We start from the raw sequence: 16134 nt of genomic DNA, 5'->3' as shown, positions 1-16134 counted from the left end.
GTTCATGAGTTTCCCTGAGCTTGGTTCAGCTATCTCTGTTGATTTCTCCATCGTGATCTTGACCTCCCTTGCTCCTATATTCCCTTCTCTTTCTTCGATTGGATTCCTGGAGCTTGGCCTAGTGCTTGGTTGTGGATCTCTGCATCTGGCTCCTTCAGTTACTGAAGGCTCAATGATGATAGTTGGGGGTATTCAGCAATCTGATTACAGGGAAGGCCAGTTTGGGCTCCCTTTCCACTATTGCTAGGAGTCTTATCTGGGGTCATTGTGGATTCTTGGGAATTTCCCTAGCACCAGGTTTCTCCCTAAGTCTACCATGGCTCTTTCTACCAAGATCTCTCATTGCTCTCCCACTCAATCTCTGAAAGCTTTAACAATAAGAACACTATCCAGCATAGCCAACATACCATTATCATAATGAGCCTAATTTCTCTTATATTCAAGTGTTTGGAGTCACTCACACAGCGTCTTTGACACATGGTTTGTCCACAGGAGGACAAGGACAAAGTAACCGAGTGTAGTTGGACTATATGGCCCTGAAGTTTTAGAACCTACGCCAGTCTCTTCTGTTTTCATAGCCTAGACTTGTTGAGTGAACACACTGGAGACTGTCACATCTTCTGACTTAGTGTCCTTAGGTCATTTCATTCTTACAGATTCTGAAATTGGAAACTAGTCACAAAGGCTTCATTGGCTCAGTGCTAGCGTTCTGCATAGGAACCAACACAGGTGATGGGATATTTTCTTCTCCACCAGGAGTCACAGAGTCAAATTGGCTCCTTTTCGTTTGTTTGCTTGCTTAAATCCCATAGTGGCAAGGCTAAAATTGAGCATTAAGGGAACATTTTCAGTCTCTCTGTGTAACTAGAACTAACTGCTGATTTGTAGTTCATGAGTGGGAAAAGGAACAAGCCTGAGAAATCCTAGGACAGTGGCTTTGACCTTAAACACTAGCAGTATTGTTGGCTAGTATTCCTTCAGGTGGGTCAGATAGGGCTAGTCAGTTCCTTTTAGCAAAACTGTAACAAATTGTGGATTTTTTCCAGATGAATTTTTTTAATAGTTTGGCTATGCGTCCGTTTCAAGGCCAGTGCTATGAATGTTTCCAAGTGTCGCTGTTGGAGATAGAATAGCATAGCCCGAGTGCCTGCCGGCCTCTGAAAGCCTGTGGTCCTACCTCTGAGCTGTTACACGATAGCTCTTACTAACAGTTCTCTTGCCCACCACATGTTTCTAATTTACAGCGTTTAGCTATGTAGCAGCCATCTAAAATTCATCGGCTGTTGGGGTCAATCTAATTAGGGAGCATTAAGAGTAAGCTGGGCATTTGGTGGTGAGGTTATTAGACACGATTCCTCTATTCAGAGCTTCTATTTAGTTAGAGGTAATCTATTCGGGGTTCTGTGTTTTCAAAATGCTCTAATGCGGTGGTTTTCAACCTTCCTAATGCTGCGACAGTTTAATACATTTCCTCATGTTATGGGGACCACCAATCATAAAACCGTTTTCCTTGCTACTTCATAACTGCAATTTTGCTACTATTATGAATTGTAATGTAAATACCTGATATGCAGGGTATCTCATCTGTGACCTTGTGGGGCTCACCACCCACAGGTTGAGAACTGCTGCTCTAACATGTGTGATCTGTACTTACTGAGCTGTCAATTACTTAAACTCAGGGAGTGCTAAGTGTTGTTTTTTTTTGATCTTGACTATGAAGAAGTCTATGCCTTTACCCCAATAGCATTGTAAAGACTATGTCAATAGCATGTTGACTTTTTATTAATTAAAAGTTTTAATTTTTTTGAGATTTTAATACGTGAGTACACTACTTACATCATTTCCACCCTGTTGAATTATGAGCGGCGGGGCGCTTCCTGCCACCCGGCCGCCCGCACGGCTAGCTTTATCCGAAATAATTACACGGAAACTGTATTATTTTAAACACCGCTTGGCCCATTATATCTAGCCTTTTCTCGGCTAACTCTCGCACCTGGACTAGCCCATTTCTTATAATCTGTGTAGCCCACGAGTTGGCTTACCAGGAATGGTCTTAACCTGCGTCTGCCTGGAGTGGGAGAATCATGGTGACTCCTCGACTCAGCTTCTTTCTCCCCGCATTCTGTTCTGTTTACTCCACCCACCTATGTTTTAACCTATTAGGGCCAAGCAGTTTCTTTATTGCTTAACCAATGAAATCAACAGATAGAAAGATGACCCTCCTCCATCACCACCCCTCCTTCTTACCACTCCAACTCCTCCTGTTCCCCCGATCTTCCTCTCAAGTCCATGACCTCTTTTAAAATTGTTGTTACATATATACCCTATATACAAACATGTGTTTGTTCACTGAAAGGCTAAGTACCTTTGGATGAAATTGTTTTTAGTGTTCGATGTTTTTTTTTTATATTTTTTTTATTGATAAAAGGAGAATAAAGAAAAGAAAGAAAAAAAAACAAATTTCCACCTCCTCCCAGCCTCCCATTTCCCTCCCCCTCCTCCCATTCTTCTCCCCCTCCTCCCACCCCTCTCCCTTTCCCCCCACTTTTCTCCCCCTCCCTCTCCAGTCCAAAGAGCAGTCAGGGTTCCCTGCCCTGTGGTAAGTCCTAGGTCCTCCCCCCTCCGTCCATATCTAGGAAGGTGAACATCCAAACTGGCTAGGCTCCCACCAAGCCAGTAAATTGCATTGGATCAAAACCGCGTGCCATTGTCCTTGGCGTCTCATCAGCCCTCATTGTTCGTCATGTTCAGAGAGTCCAGTTTTATCCCATGCTTTTTTTGGTAACAGTCCAGCTGGCCTTGGTGAGCTCCCAGTAGATCAGCTCCACTGTCTCAGTGGGTGGGTGCACCCCTCGTGGTCCCGACTTCTTTGCTCATGTTCTCCCTCCTTCTCCTCCTCCTTGGGACCTTGGGAGCTCTATCCAGTGTTCCAGTGTGGGTCTCTGTCTCTATCTCCATCCATCGCCAGATGAAAGTTCTAGGATGATATGCATGATATTTGTCAGTATTGCCCTAGGATAGGGTCATTTCAGGTTCCCTATCCTCAGCTGCCCAAGGAACTAACTGGGGGCCTCAGCTTGGGCACCTGGGAGCCCCTCTAGGGTCAAGTCTCCTGCCCATCCTAAAGTGGGTCCTTTAACTAAGAAATGGGGTTCCGTGCTCCCCTATCCAACCTTCCTTTATCCCGATTCTCCTGTTTCCCCAAGTCCACCCTCCTTTCCTTCTACCTTTTCTCTCCCCATCTCCCCTTACCCCCATCCCACCCCACCCCCAACATCCCACTTTTCTCCCCGGCAATTTTGTCTACTTCCCTTATCCAGGAGGATAACTATATGTTTTTCCTTGGGTTCACCTTCTTACTTAGCTTCTTTAGATTCGCCTATTGTAGACTCCGTGACCCCTATTTATGGCTAGAAACCAATTATGAGTGAGTACATCCCATGTTCATCTTTTTGGGTCTGGGATACCTCACTCAGGATAGTGCTTTCTATTTCCATCCATTTGCATGCAAAATTCGAGAAGTCATTGTTTTTTACCGCAGCGTAGTACTCTAATGTCAACCTGTAGAAGAATGAAAATAGACCCATATCTATCACCGTGCACAAAACTCAAGTCCAAATGGATTAAAGACCTCAATATCAGCCCGAAAACACTGAACCTGATAGAAGAGAAAGTGGGAAATACCCTACAACAGATGGGCACAGGTGATCGCTTCTTAGGTATAACCCCAGAAGCACAGACATTAAGGGCAACATTGAATAAATGGGATCTACTAAAAATGAGAAGCTTCTGTAAAGCAAAGGACACTGTCACTAAGACACAAAGGCAACCTACTGACTGGGAGAAGATCTTCACCAACCCCACAACAGACAAAGGTCTGATCTCCAAAATATATAGAGAACTCAAGAAACTAGACTTTAAAAGGCTAATTAACCCAATTAAAAAATGGGGCACTGAACTGAACAGAGAATTCTCAACAGAAGAAGTTCAAATGGCCAAAAGACACTTAAGGTCGTGCTCAATCTCCTTGGCAATCAGGGAAATGCAAATCAAAACAACTTTGAGATATCATCTTACACCTGTCAGAATGGCTAAAGTCAAAAACACCAAGGATAGCCTTTGCTGGAGAGGCTGTGGAGGAAGGGGTACACTCATCCATTGCTGGTGGGAATGCAATCTTGTGCAACCACTGTGGAAGTCAGTGTTTCGGTTTCTCAGGAAATTCGGGATCAACCTACCCCTCGACCCAGCAATACCACTCTTGGGAATATACCCAAGAGATGCCCTATCATATGACAAAAGCATTTGTTCAACTATGTTCATAGCAGTATTATTTGTAATAGCCAGAACCTGGAAACAACCTAGATGCCCTTCAATGGAAGAATGGATGAAGAAAGTATGGAATATATACACATTAGTGTTCGATGTTTGATAGGAGACGACATACTTGTTTCTTGCTTTATTTATTTTGTCCGTAGGCGAATCTCATCTCACTTTTGCTTGCCTTGTTGGATTCCCGAAAGGAGCCTGCATCATGAGTTGCTGCAGTGCTGGTTGCAGTTTCCGTGTGAGGTTCTGTCTTTGTGACCTTCTCATTTGAGTAGAATCTGTGTATATTGGTAGCTGGAGAGCTTTCTCAATGCAAGAGGAATTATTGTACTTAAGTTACTTAAATTGGATTACCTCAGTATGTGGGGATGATGAAGAAGAAAAGGGAGACAGGCAGATGCTTTCAAATTAGATAACCTGGGGGTGCTTATGTATCCAGTAGTGTTAGGTGGAGCCATTCTCGAGTTCCTTTCTGTGAGCTTAATATTAAAAGCATTTTAAAAGCCCAGCTTAGCATGACATCACATTGAACTATGCTGGAGTTCCATAATTTACACAGAAATTTAATTATTTAAGTGTATCTTTCCATTAGTTTTATTTTCCTTAGGGGGAGCTATAAAATTCTCCTATAGAATGATAGTAGATGTTAGGATAAAATTATTATAGTATACGTTGATTTTTAAACCTTTTCTTTGCCTTTTTATTTCTCTCTCCATTAGAAACACTTTGACTGTCTTACAATATTTACAATTCAAATTTCTGGGTATATGGACTTGGGTGATCAGAGAGGAAAGTTTATTAACAGAGGCGGAAGTTGTGCCCTTCTGTAGCCATGTTCTTGGCTCCGTGCTGTGAGTCGGAACCAGTCTTGAGACTCAGGATCCCGCCAGTAGAGGATTTTCTTCACTCATGCTATACTCTGTAAAATGACAGAACGAAAACATAGAGCTGGAAGACACAGAGAAGTAAGAAGAGAAAGAAAGCGATAGCGACAGCGTTTTGGCTGGACTGTGTTAGACATGGCATCTGCCATCAGCTGGAAACATCCTCGGAGGCTGTAATGCGGTAGCGGTTCAGGGCCTGCTGATAGCAACCATTTAAACCCAGTGGGATGCTGGGAAAGCTATTGAACTTGTGAGCCTCCGTTTTCTTGCCCATAACATTGATGTGATAACATGATGAAGTTGGGGAAGATTAAATAAGGTAATAAGCGCGGTGCTCACAGTGCTCTGAGACCAGTGCTTGGCAAATCTTAGGAGTCATTGGTGATGGAGGGGACCGTGGGCCAGCACACTGATCATTAAAAATGAGTTTCTATAGCCATAGGTTACAAGTGTTACAAACTGATATATGTAGTTAAAGAACCAGTCCTCTATAAACTAAAGAATATGTGCTTACCTGGCATTCCTACCTTGTCTTTGTCAAATAGTGGCCATGTTTGGGTCCTGAGTTGATCGTATTTGGCCATTGTGATAATGGTTCCATGCTCTTTGATTAGTGAAGAGAACACACTGAATGAGGGTCAGGCACAGAATGAAGTCGGCGAGTGTTCATTGGGAATTATTGTCACCTGAGTCAACTAGCTTCACAAACGAAACAAGCCAGGGTGTTATATCAGAACAGCATTTCCCATAAGCTTTCTCTGTAGTCAGGACAAGCAAGGAGTGAGTGTTTGGACCTTCAGCATGAAGCTGGCTGGCTGGTGTGGAAATGATTGCCGTATGGGAAGGACAGAGCACACGTGGCTTACTCAATTCACGTAGAACTTTTTGACATCCTAGTTATTGAATTTAATGCCTCTTTCCCCAGTATTATTTGATCTCTTTAAAAGGAGTCATTTATTTCTTTGCTTTTCCTACGAAAACCAGCAGCAGGGCACTAGGAATTCCTGCTTGAAGGAACACGTGTGTGTGTGTGTGTGTGTGTGTAAACACACATCATCTTAATTTTAACAAACTCAAACAATGACTAGAAAACTAAGTTAATGTCACATGATATTTTCCTGGTTATTATTCCCCCCTCGAGTTTATTACTGTTTTTATAATCCATTTATCTTAATTAAATGTTTTTGAGATCTTTAACATGATATTGTTTCAGTGGAAAATATGGAAATCCATTTAACAGAAAACAAAACATGCACTGATGCTATAGAAATAGATTCTGGCATAAGTCACTTCTCCCGACTCACCCTTTGGAAGTCCCATGTACTGGATTCTTTAAGTATGCGAGGTAGGCCAGACAGAAGCAGCAGGCCTGATGTTTTGTTCTGAGAACTAACCCGCGTATCTGGAATGCGCCATAGCTCAGTTACTCTGCCCTAGAGAATGGGCTGTCACTCCCAGTCAATGGATGACATTAGACTTTGTATTTTTTCCCCTTGGGGACAGAAATCCTTTGCCAAAATATTGCATGAAAGATGATATTAATCCTTTAAATCTGTGAAAAATGTGACAGGTAAGAATACTTTATTTTGTTTTAATTTGACCACTTACAAGCTTGAACATCTTAGGTGGTCAGTGACCACAGGTAATCCTTCCTCCACTTTAATCCACCCCATTGCCCCATTATTTTTCAAATTGGTTGCTGTCTTGTTCATTAAAATTTAACAATACTCTTATCCTTATCCTAGGAGTTGGTTTGGTTACTATTACATATTGCAAATATTTATTCCACAGTATTCCATTCACCTGGGACTGATTATGAGGTAGTTTTTAATTATCCTCAGATGTAATCTTTTTAGGCTTCATTTTCCTCCCTTCTGTGCTTCCTGTTTTCTTCAGGAAATCATCTACATCCAAGGTTATAAGAACAGCACTCCTATTATTTCAGCAGAGGAACTTTTTATATCCATCTCTCTCTTTGTCTCTCTCTGCCCCTGTCTCCCCCTTTCTTTTCCTTGGTCATCTTTAAACCACCTGGATTTAATTTGTTTCTGGTAGGAGTTTGGGATCAAATTTTCCATTATCTCCTGATGTTTTGGTTTCCTTCTAGCCTTATTGTAGTCAGTGAATTGTATCCAATGAAAAATTTTCCTTAACATCTCTTCCTGGTGCAAAGCTCTAAGGAGGTGATGAGTTTGCTTTACCTTGAGCCTGGCTTCTCCATGACCCGACAGGCCTCCAGTCATCACTCAGTCAATGTGTCCCCTGAACCACATTTTATGCTTGCTTCCATTAATTTCTCTCTTGTAAAGGGCCATGCCTTAGGGTTTTTTTATCTTCGTTTTGTTGTTGCTGTGATAAATTATCATCATCAAAGGCAATTAGGGGAGAAAAGGGTTTATTTTGGCTTACAGTTCCAGAGAGATAAAATCCATTGTGGTGGGGGAGTCATGGCAACAGTCAAGGAAAGCATGGAAGAGCAAGCTTTGTGCCAGACGGAAGCTGGCCGAACACATGAGCATCACACACAGGAAGCAGAGAGAAAGAACAGGAAGTGGGACCAAGGTAGACAACCTTAAAGCTCAGAGGTGGTAATGTCCTTCCTCCAGTGAGGAACCTCTGCATGCAGCATGAGAAATTGAGGATCAAACCTTCAAGAACATTAGCTTATGGGACACATCTCTCACTTAAAGCATCGTAGACCAGACAGCAAATCCTTTAGACTGTGTGGACGGTAGACAGTGGCCCTGTTGTAGCACCAACACTGCCATAGGCACAAACGTGGCTTAGCTTCAATACCATTTTACATTTGTATAAGAAAAGTTGGGTTTCAGTTAATGTTACACATCACCAATTACGTAATCCTTTCAGTCTCTCCCTTGCTGCCCACCATTCGGAATTCATAGAAATCCCTCTTAGTGCAATGGCAGCATGGAAATGGGTGTCATTCAGTCCTTGGTCCATGGGCCGTCATTTGGCATCTGATCTGCAGCCATTAGCTGGGGGTGTCTTCTGTCTTGTTATGGATTCTTCTAAAAAAGGAGTCACAAATCTCAGGTGAAGAATTCAAAGCACATTTCTTCAAAAGTTAACTCATTTTCACAATAGCATATCGTTGTTGCTCTTTCCTATACATCTACCTGCTCAGTAGATTCTGATCTTTATTATTGGTTGGGATAGAGTATTAAGGGTAGAGAGTGGTTTGAGCATTGGGATTCTGAATTGAGAACTATTTTAACAGCAAAAGGAAATGTATTTTTCTTTCCCTTGATTTCCTCCAGCACCCTTCCTCAAGCATTCCTCAGTCCACCTCCTTGGCGCTTTCTGAATTGTCTGCATAGTCAGTCAAGCCATAGTGGTGTGAATGGGCCCTGTGCATTTGGCTTGATGTTATTTAAAGAGAGGCTTAGTTTTTAAATGTTTTAGACATGAGTGCTGAAATTTAGAAAAAGTGGTGTGCGAGAGAAAAACGCCATGCGACTGAGTTCACATGGAGGGGTTTTTATTAGGGGAAAGCGAAGATAAGAAGAGGGAAGTGGGGGAGCCTGGCCTCTGGGGACAGGAGCGGCAGAAGAGGAGAGAGAGGGAGAGAGGGAGAGAGGAAGGGGGAGAGAAACAGGCTGACAGAGAGATAGAGAGAGATGGGAGGTGGGCAGGGTCCTTTTAATGGGAACATAGTGAATGTGCACAGGAGGCGCTCTTAGTGGCTACAGCTGAGGACGTAGCCTACCAGAACCCTGAAGGCAGATGCCTGAATATTAACAGTGAGTACTCTGGAGACCTCTACAATACTTAATAAAATGAATCAAATAAGATCTTTAAGTTGCCTGCATAAGACTTTACTATCACTGGGGTATTACACCCATCTAGTGAATGTTTTTCTCTTAATATATTCTTGTTGCAATTCTCAAGATAGTTATGGAATCATGAATAAAGGAATAGGTATAATATCAATAAAGAACTGAAGATAGAAGATATAAATGTCAAAGGCCAAGGATAAAAGATAAAGGGGGCTGAAAAGCAATATCTAAAGATGGTCTTCATTCAGTGGGCAATGCCATCTTCATTGAACTTAGGACACAATTTTTCAAACTGTAGAAGTTCCTTAAGAGTAAACTTGTGGGATGCTATTTTTGTCAGAAATGGATTTGACTGAATGACAGGAATTGAACATAACAACAACTTAAACAAATTTAGCCACACATCTCATTGGCTCTCAAAGAAGAGATCAGAGGCAGCCAGCAGAGTCTCGTCCAGTGGGTCTGCCCTCATTAGGACCCTTGGCTCTTTCCTTCTTCCATCTCTGCTCCCTTCATAGGGCATTTTGCTGGGCACGGTGCTCATGCTTTCTATACAGCGCTCCAGAGGCTGAGGCAGAATGATTGTTTACTGTGAGTTTAAGGCTAGTCAAGACCACATAGACGGTTTCAGAGAAGTCTGTGTGTCAGGGCTCTGGTTTTAGACCCTGTCTCCAAGACAGTGTGTGCATGGAGGCAGCACAAGCTGGGCCAGTGTAGCTTCTTTAGTTCCATTACCTTCGCTTTATGTGCACTAGGAAGGAGATGGAATGAAGACAATGGCCTTTGAATACTCCACAGTGCTTTCTTTCTGAATAGTGCCGTTAAAAACTTATTAATGGTAACGTTTTATTTTGAAATCACGAAAAACTTCTGCAGACAGATGGCATTGATAATTGTACCTCAACGTGAATGGCTCGATGTGCTTAAACATTGTTAAAATGGTGTTTATGTCAGGATATAAACAGCTCGCTAGTAGGATAGGATGCTTGGAAATGTGGTGTTTATTTTGGGTACTCATTACTGTACCTTTTAAAACACTGAGATTATGTTATTAATGAAGGGAGGGCAAAGGTTGAGAAATACCAAGGAGTTTTTAAACATATGTAGTGGTGGCCATTGGAAGCAAGACAAATCCCAGGAACTTACAAATGATGGAAGGCGTGGGTTTCGGGCATGGGGTTAATCACTGTGTGGTTGACGGGAGCGAGGAAATGAGACAGGAGCGCCTTTCACGGTGGAAGCCAGAATTCATCTCATTTTACGTCTGCTCAGTGGCATCGCCAAAGCGTGGCACCATGCACACTTTGGGGAAGGATCTGGCCCAATACTGTTGGATGAAGTACGCTGCACCGGAAACGAGCTGTCCGTTGAGCAGTGTCCAAAGAGCTCCTGGGGAGAGCATGACTGTGGCCATAAGGAAGATGCTGGAGTGTCTTGTGTCCCTCTCACAGGTAAGGTGCCACTTCCTAAATGTGCCGTCTTCTGCCCTCCCGACTGGTACTGCCACAGCTTCCTTTCTTAGTTCAGATATTGTCGAAGAAGCAGACAGATAAAGCTAAATATTAAGCAAAACTCAAGATAAAACCAAACACAATTTTTATTTCAAAATACAATGTCTTCACTCACAGTTATTTCTAAAAGCTTCTATTTAAAGTCCAACAAAGCTAGATCAGAAACTATCAGGTTTTTTTTTTTTTTTGCAATATGCTGTACCCAACAGTCAAGATCAATGTGCAGTGACACATACCAAACAGCAGGTGTCAGTATATTACATCTTAAATCCATTCAGCTGAGGACCAGCCTTTCCCAGAATGTGTCTGTGATTGCTGTAAAGCTGTGTTTATGTGATTGCTGATGGAAGGGAACTGATAAAGAGGCCATGCTAGCTTTGGAATCAGATTTTAGACTAATGCGCATTGCGTCATGTCTGTCTTATAGGTCATATGTCATAAGGAGGGATGTTTTAAATTATTTTTACCTGTGTGTATTTGTGCATGAATGTGAAAAGTAAAAGAATTAGTATCTATGGAACTCTGATTTCTATCTTTTTATTCTTGCTGTTGTTTTTTTATTAGCAACACAATGCATTTGTACAGAATAGGAATTTCTAATTTACACAGAGGTAAAAACAGAATTCCATTTCCTTGAGCTACCCTCTTTCAAATGAGGTAATCTCATTAGCGCTATGATGGGCATACGATAGTGTTTTGAAGGCAATAAATCTCAAACACCAGATGGTTGTGTGTCAAGAGACTTTTGTTCACTTCAGTGGGCACCAGAGATCTATGAGAGGTACCTTCTACTCCGATTACCTGTGTTCCTTTGAGAGGTGTTTGGATTACTGTGGATGGAAATGACTTCTAAATATATCCTTTTTGGTAATGAAATTTATTGTGCTATCTGTGTACAAACTATTTTCTAAGAATTCTGTGTGTAATTAGTTACTGAGATAATAAGAATCAAGTTTCATATCTGTCCTCTCAGTAAAAGAACACAGATGTGTTTTTCTCATCCGTGGGTGTCTGAGGAATAATGACCTCTTCAGCAAGCTAGATTGCTCTTTACCTGATGTAGCTTTGCCCATGTCCTTAGTTCAGTGTTTTGATGTGTGATTAAGAATTTGAAATACTCTAAGTCACTATACACACACACACACACACACACACACACACACACACACACACACACACACATATATATATATTGCTATTTTGATGAAAATGACCACTGTCCTTTAGATTTAAGAGGCCTGGAATTATGGGAAATTTCTCTAATGGGATTTAATATAGAAAAGTTAAAAAATATGTGTTTTGAAATTACATCAGAATGTATTTTCTGCTTGGAGAATAGAGGACAACGATGAGGAAGAGAGATGCATTAATGTTCAGAAAGAGGGCAATGACCTCACATGACTGAGTAGAGTCATAATGTTAATTATCAAATGGCTCAGAGGGGGGCCTAACGCCAAAGGTACCTCAGGCCAAAACTGCTTCCTTCTTTTTTTTTTCTTTAACATTAATTTGTTTTGTGTCTTTATCTTCTTATCACAGATGGGGTCATCAGACTTGCCGGAGGGAGAAGTGGCCATGAAGGTCGCCTGGAGGTATACTATCGGGGAAAGTGGGGGACAGTCTGTGATGACGGCTGGACTGAGATGAACACATATGTGGCTTGCCGACTGCTGGGATTTAAGTAAGGCTCACTGGTGTGGGGACACTGAACACCAAAACACATCTTTAAGTCAGAATTGCTGCATGATCCTTACCTGTAATTCTAAAAATAGATATGCATAACCTATCAGTTACCTATATATTATCTATTTGTCTATCCATCTGTCGTCATCAACATCTATAGTTTATCATCATCTGTCATATCAGTAATGCCTACCTACCTACCACCTTTCTATTTAATCTACCTATTACTTAACCAATTTCCCTACAAACAGAAGTACAAAAAAATGACATTTTTAAAGATAATAAGTAGCCATTTCTTTCATATACTTTTCATGTACTACTTCATGTACCTATCAACATCTCTTTTCTTGAACAAATTGTTTGATACTAAGAGTGACTTCTGGTCCACTCTTTGTCTATTCAGGCAAGTTTCTGAATGCTTGCTTTTACGATGATGCATTGCTATGACTGGATGCGACTAGTTTTGACATCATTGTGTCTAAAATTTCAGCAATTCCAGTGGGGAATGCTGTGGTGTCACGTGCTTCTTTCTTGGAACATGATGATAATTGACACTTCTGTTGGAAAAGAACAGCCCTCTTGTCATGAGATGACCTTTACAACTAGCCTTTGACCTTGCCCACTTACAATCTGAGTGCCAGACTTTGGGGCAGTATATGTCACGTTGCATACACAATGCATTCCAGAATAAAGACTTAAATTGGTTGAAGTAACAAAACGATGCCCTGGAGGTAAATATTCAAATGAAGTCCATGGATGCCCCTTCTTTCTTATCTTTCATATTTCTCTACCATGATTTTAAAAACTGGTGAATTACTTAACATCAGTTTGAAATACAGTTAATTACAAATATTCACTAAGCCTTAAAATATGTATCTCATTCAATCTGGGTAAAGCTATGCTTAAGGGTGTATTTTTAAAAGAAAGTAAATGAAATACTGTCCACAATTTCCCTTTCTTACACATCACTTGGAATGTTCATGTGATTTTATATCAGCTGCTTTATAAACCTGATCTTATACCCACATTTCTTTACTTTTTCAATGGCACAGTGTCACAAGTTCAATGGATTTTGAGATCCATTAAATAGTCACACCATGATCTACTGAATGTTTAGGTTATTTTTCTAGGGTAAAATGGACTACTAGTTATATAATAAATAATGCTATAATGAAAATGCAAATGTTGCAAATTCACCAACATTCATGTGTTCGTGTGAGCATGTGCCACATTTAGGTTACAGAGGAAGTTCTGAAAGTGATGATTCACTGGGGTTGAGAAAGAGTAAACTCGGTGTCTTTGTACAAATGCAGTCTCAAAGCTAACAAAACTTCCTGTTATATGTTTTGTGGTTGAATTACACAGAGGGAAGTCAGTGTCAGAACAAGGCATTTGCTGGACGCATGCTTTAAGCCCAAAGTGATAGCAATATACAATTTAAGTTCATTGCTTTTTTTTATTTTTGCTAAAATTTGATTAGTTAGAAAAGTAGTCTTTAAATGACTACTTAAAAACTGTCTTGTGCCAATGGGTGATGATACACATCTTTAATCCCAGGACTAGAGGCAGGCAGAACTCTGTGAGTTCAAGGCCATCCTGGTCTGTGGAGTGAGTTCCAGGACAGCCAGTGCTACACAGAAAAATCCTATCTTGAAAACAAAAACCCAAATCTAAACCAAAATAAGACCATGTTGCTTTAACTTACTAAATAATTCATCTTCATCTAGTTAGAGAGATCTAGTATTTGCACAGCAGAACTATTAGGAAAATTCATGGCAAATGGAGAGATGTCTTCATATCCTTAATGAAGAAATAATAAAAGTATTGAGTGAGGGGAATGATGGGCATACAATTTCTGACTGAGAGTTGAATTTTACAGACTCTAAGAATTGAAGGCACTTGGAAGTTCTTTAAACTCAGTGATAATTTGAACGATTTTTAAGGGATGAATGAAAAATTGGAAGAAGGGTGAAAGTGAATACAGTTACTTAGTTGCCAGTTTTTAAATTTACAGATATTTGCTATTTCACAGTGTATCATTTATTGCAATACATAATATAATGTAATAAAGTCAATTGGCAAGCAGTGTCACTTATAAAAATTATGTATTAAACTTATATAACCTTTCAAAAAACCACTGTCATTGTTTTTACTTTGATGGGCTAATATCAAAATTGTAATTTCTGGATTGGATCCTGTTTCTGAGCAGTCACTGAGTTCTGGGACATTTTCTATCTTGAAGAAGGACTCCAGAATGCCCCAGGGAAGCAGATAAACTCAAATCAGCTCGAATACTTTGAGCAGAGACCCAAACAAACAATTGTTTTCCTTTTTACTTTACAGAGTTGATCCCTGGCCAGGAATGTGAGGTTTGTCTCTTTGCACGCTCTCAGGCTGGTGGGTTAAACTGTAGACAAAACACAATTACCGGTTAGTTACTCATCAAGTCAACCAAAAGATGTTAGGATGGTTTAAATGCACGGCAAGGCAGAATTGGGTCTCCAAAGCAGGAGAAAGGTCAGATTCTTACCCTCTGAAGTCATGATACTTAATTAGGTTGCTTTTTAATAGTCCTTTGGTTCAGGCGACAGCAGTTCTGTGAACAGTGCTCATTTCATTGCTGCAGATACGGCAAACAGTCCTCTGTAAACCATTTTGAAGGCAGCAGCGGGCCCATATGGCTGGATGATGTCAACTGCTCAGGAAAAGAGACCAGTTTCATTCAGTGCTCCAGGAGACAGTGGGGAAGGCATGACTGCAGCCATAGGGAGGATGTGGGCCTCACCTGCTACCCAGACAGTGATGGACACAGGCTTTCTCCGGGTAAGGATGAGATGATGCTCTTAAAGACACAGGTATTCTCTCTGCTTCTCCAGCCACTGGTCTGGAATACAAACCATTTCTTTGACTTACTGGTTAGAGGTCTGTTTCCCAAGAAGAAGATAAGCTTTTGAGTTCTCAGCTCCTAGTACATGTCTAATTCTGGATTTGCTTTTTACCACTTAAAAGTCTAAGATGTTCAATAAGAAGAAAGGTTTCTAACCCCACATATCTACTGCCCTAAATCCAGTCCCCGAAATTCACATGATAGAAGGAGAGAAGCCACTCCCCTAGGATGTCCACTTACTACTACAACAAAAAGACTATAAAAAATTTTTAATTTTTTAAAAGAGTACATAAAACCTTGGGGCTGGATTTCTGGCTCAGTGGCCAAGAGGAAACCACATGGCAGTTCACCACTACGTGGAACTCAGAGAATCCACATCCCTCTCAGGGCCTCGGAGACACAAGGCAAGCACAGACATGCATGCAAGCAAAACACTCATCCCCATAAAAATAAAATAAAGCAAAATATATGAAATATTTATTGAATAAATAAACGATTGAAGTAGATCATGGGGATCAAATTCCTTGTGGATATGTTTCCTTAATATTGGAACAAAGATTTAAAAATGTAAGTATTGAAAGCCATGAATCGCAAAATAATTTCATCAGTTTGGATTTGGTCTTTAGGGAGGGAAATCACCGTTTTTTGAAGCTTCACTAAAATTTCAGATACACTAATAAGAAATATAAAGTTTCAAATGTTCTGCTTGATACATAGTTAAGACTTGCTACTCTATGAAATTTTCTCGACAGAAGTGCATAGAATATTCGCTTAAGTCTGTTGGTTTTGACTTTGCTATATAATTCTCCCTCCTATCCCATGAAGTAATCCTCATCACGGATTGAAACTGAGGATTTAATCATTCTGGGCACAAGGAAGGATGGAGAACTAAAAACGATTATTTTTTTTCTGTCTTCGTAAGGGCTCGGGTTTTCCTGAATTAGGACATACCCCAATGACTTCACAGTTTATTGTAACAGTATGGGATCTCAGTGGGGGCTTTAAGCAAGCCACATTTTTTGTGTCTGTCTAACTATTGTACC

The 16134-nt window shown here is 40.8% G+C and overlaps 1 protein-coding gene across 2 annotated transcripts in view; it reads left to right on the top strand.

Annotated features, from left to right (window-relative positions):
* Positions 1-16134, top strand: part of Prss12 (serine protease 12) — a 52241-nt gene that overhangs the window by 17400 nt on the left and 18707 nt on the right. For both annotated transcript variants that reach the window (XM_075981455.1, XM_075981456.1), the window contains exons 3-5: positions 10283-10461; positions 12061-12202; positions 14831-15027. In XM_075981455.1, the coding sequence (XP_075837570.1) occupies positions 10283-10461; positions 12061-12202; positions 14831-15027 (518 nt within the window). The remainder of the gene's footprint in view (positions 1-10282; positions 10462-12060; positions 12203-14830; positions 15028-16134) is intronic.

This window comes from Microtus pennsylvanicus, chromosome 7 (assembly GCF_037038515.1).
Source record: "Microtus pennsylvanicus isolate mMicPen1 chromosome 7, mMicPen1.hap1, whole genome shotgun sequence".
NCBI classification, from domain to species: Eukaryota; Metazoa; Chordata; class Mammalia; order Rodentia; family Cricetidae; genus Microtus; species Microtus pennsylvanicus.
The sequence above is the reverse complement of the archived record's forward strand: the minus strand, read 5'-3'. Positions and strand labels throughout refer to the sequence as shown.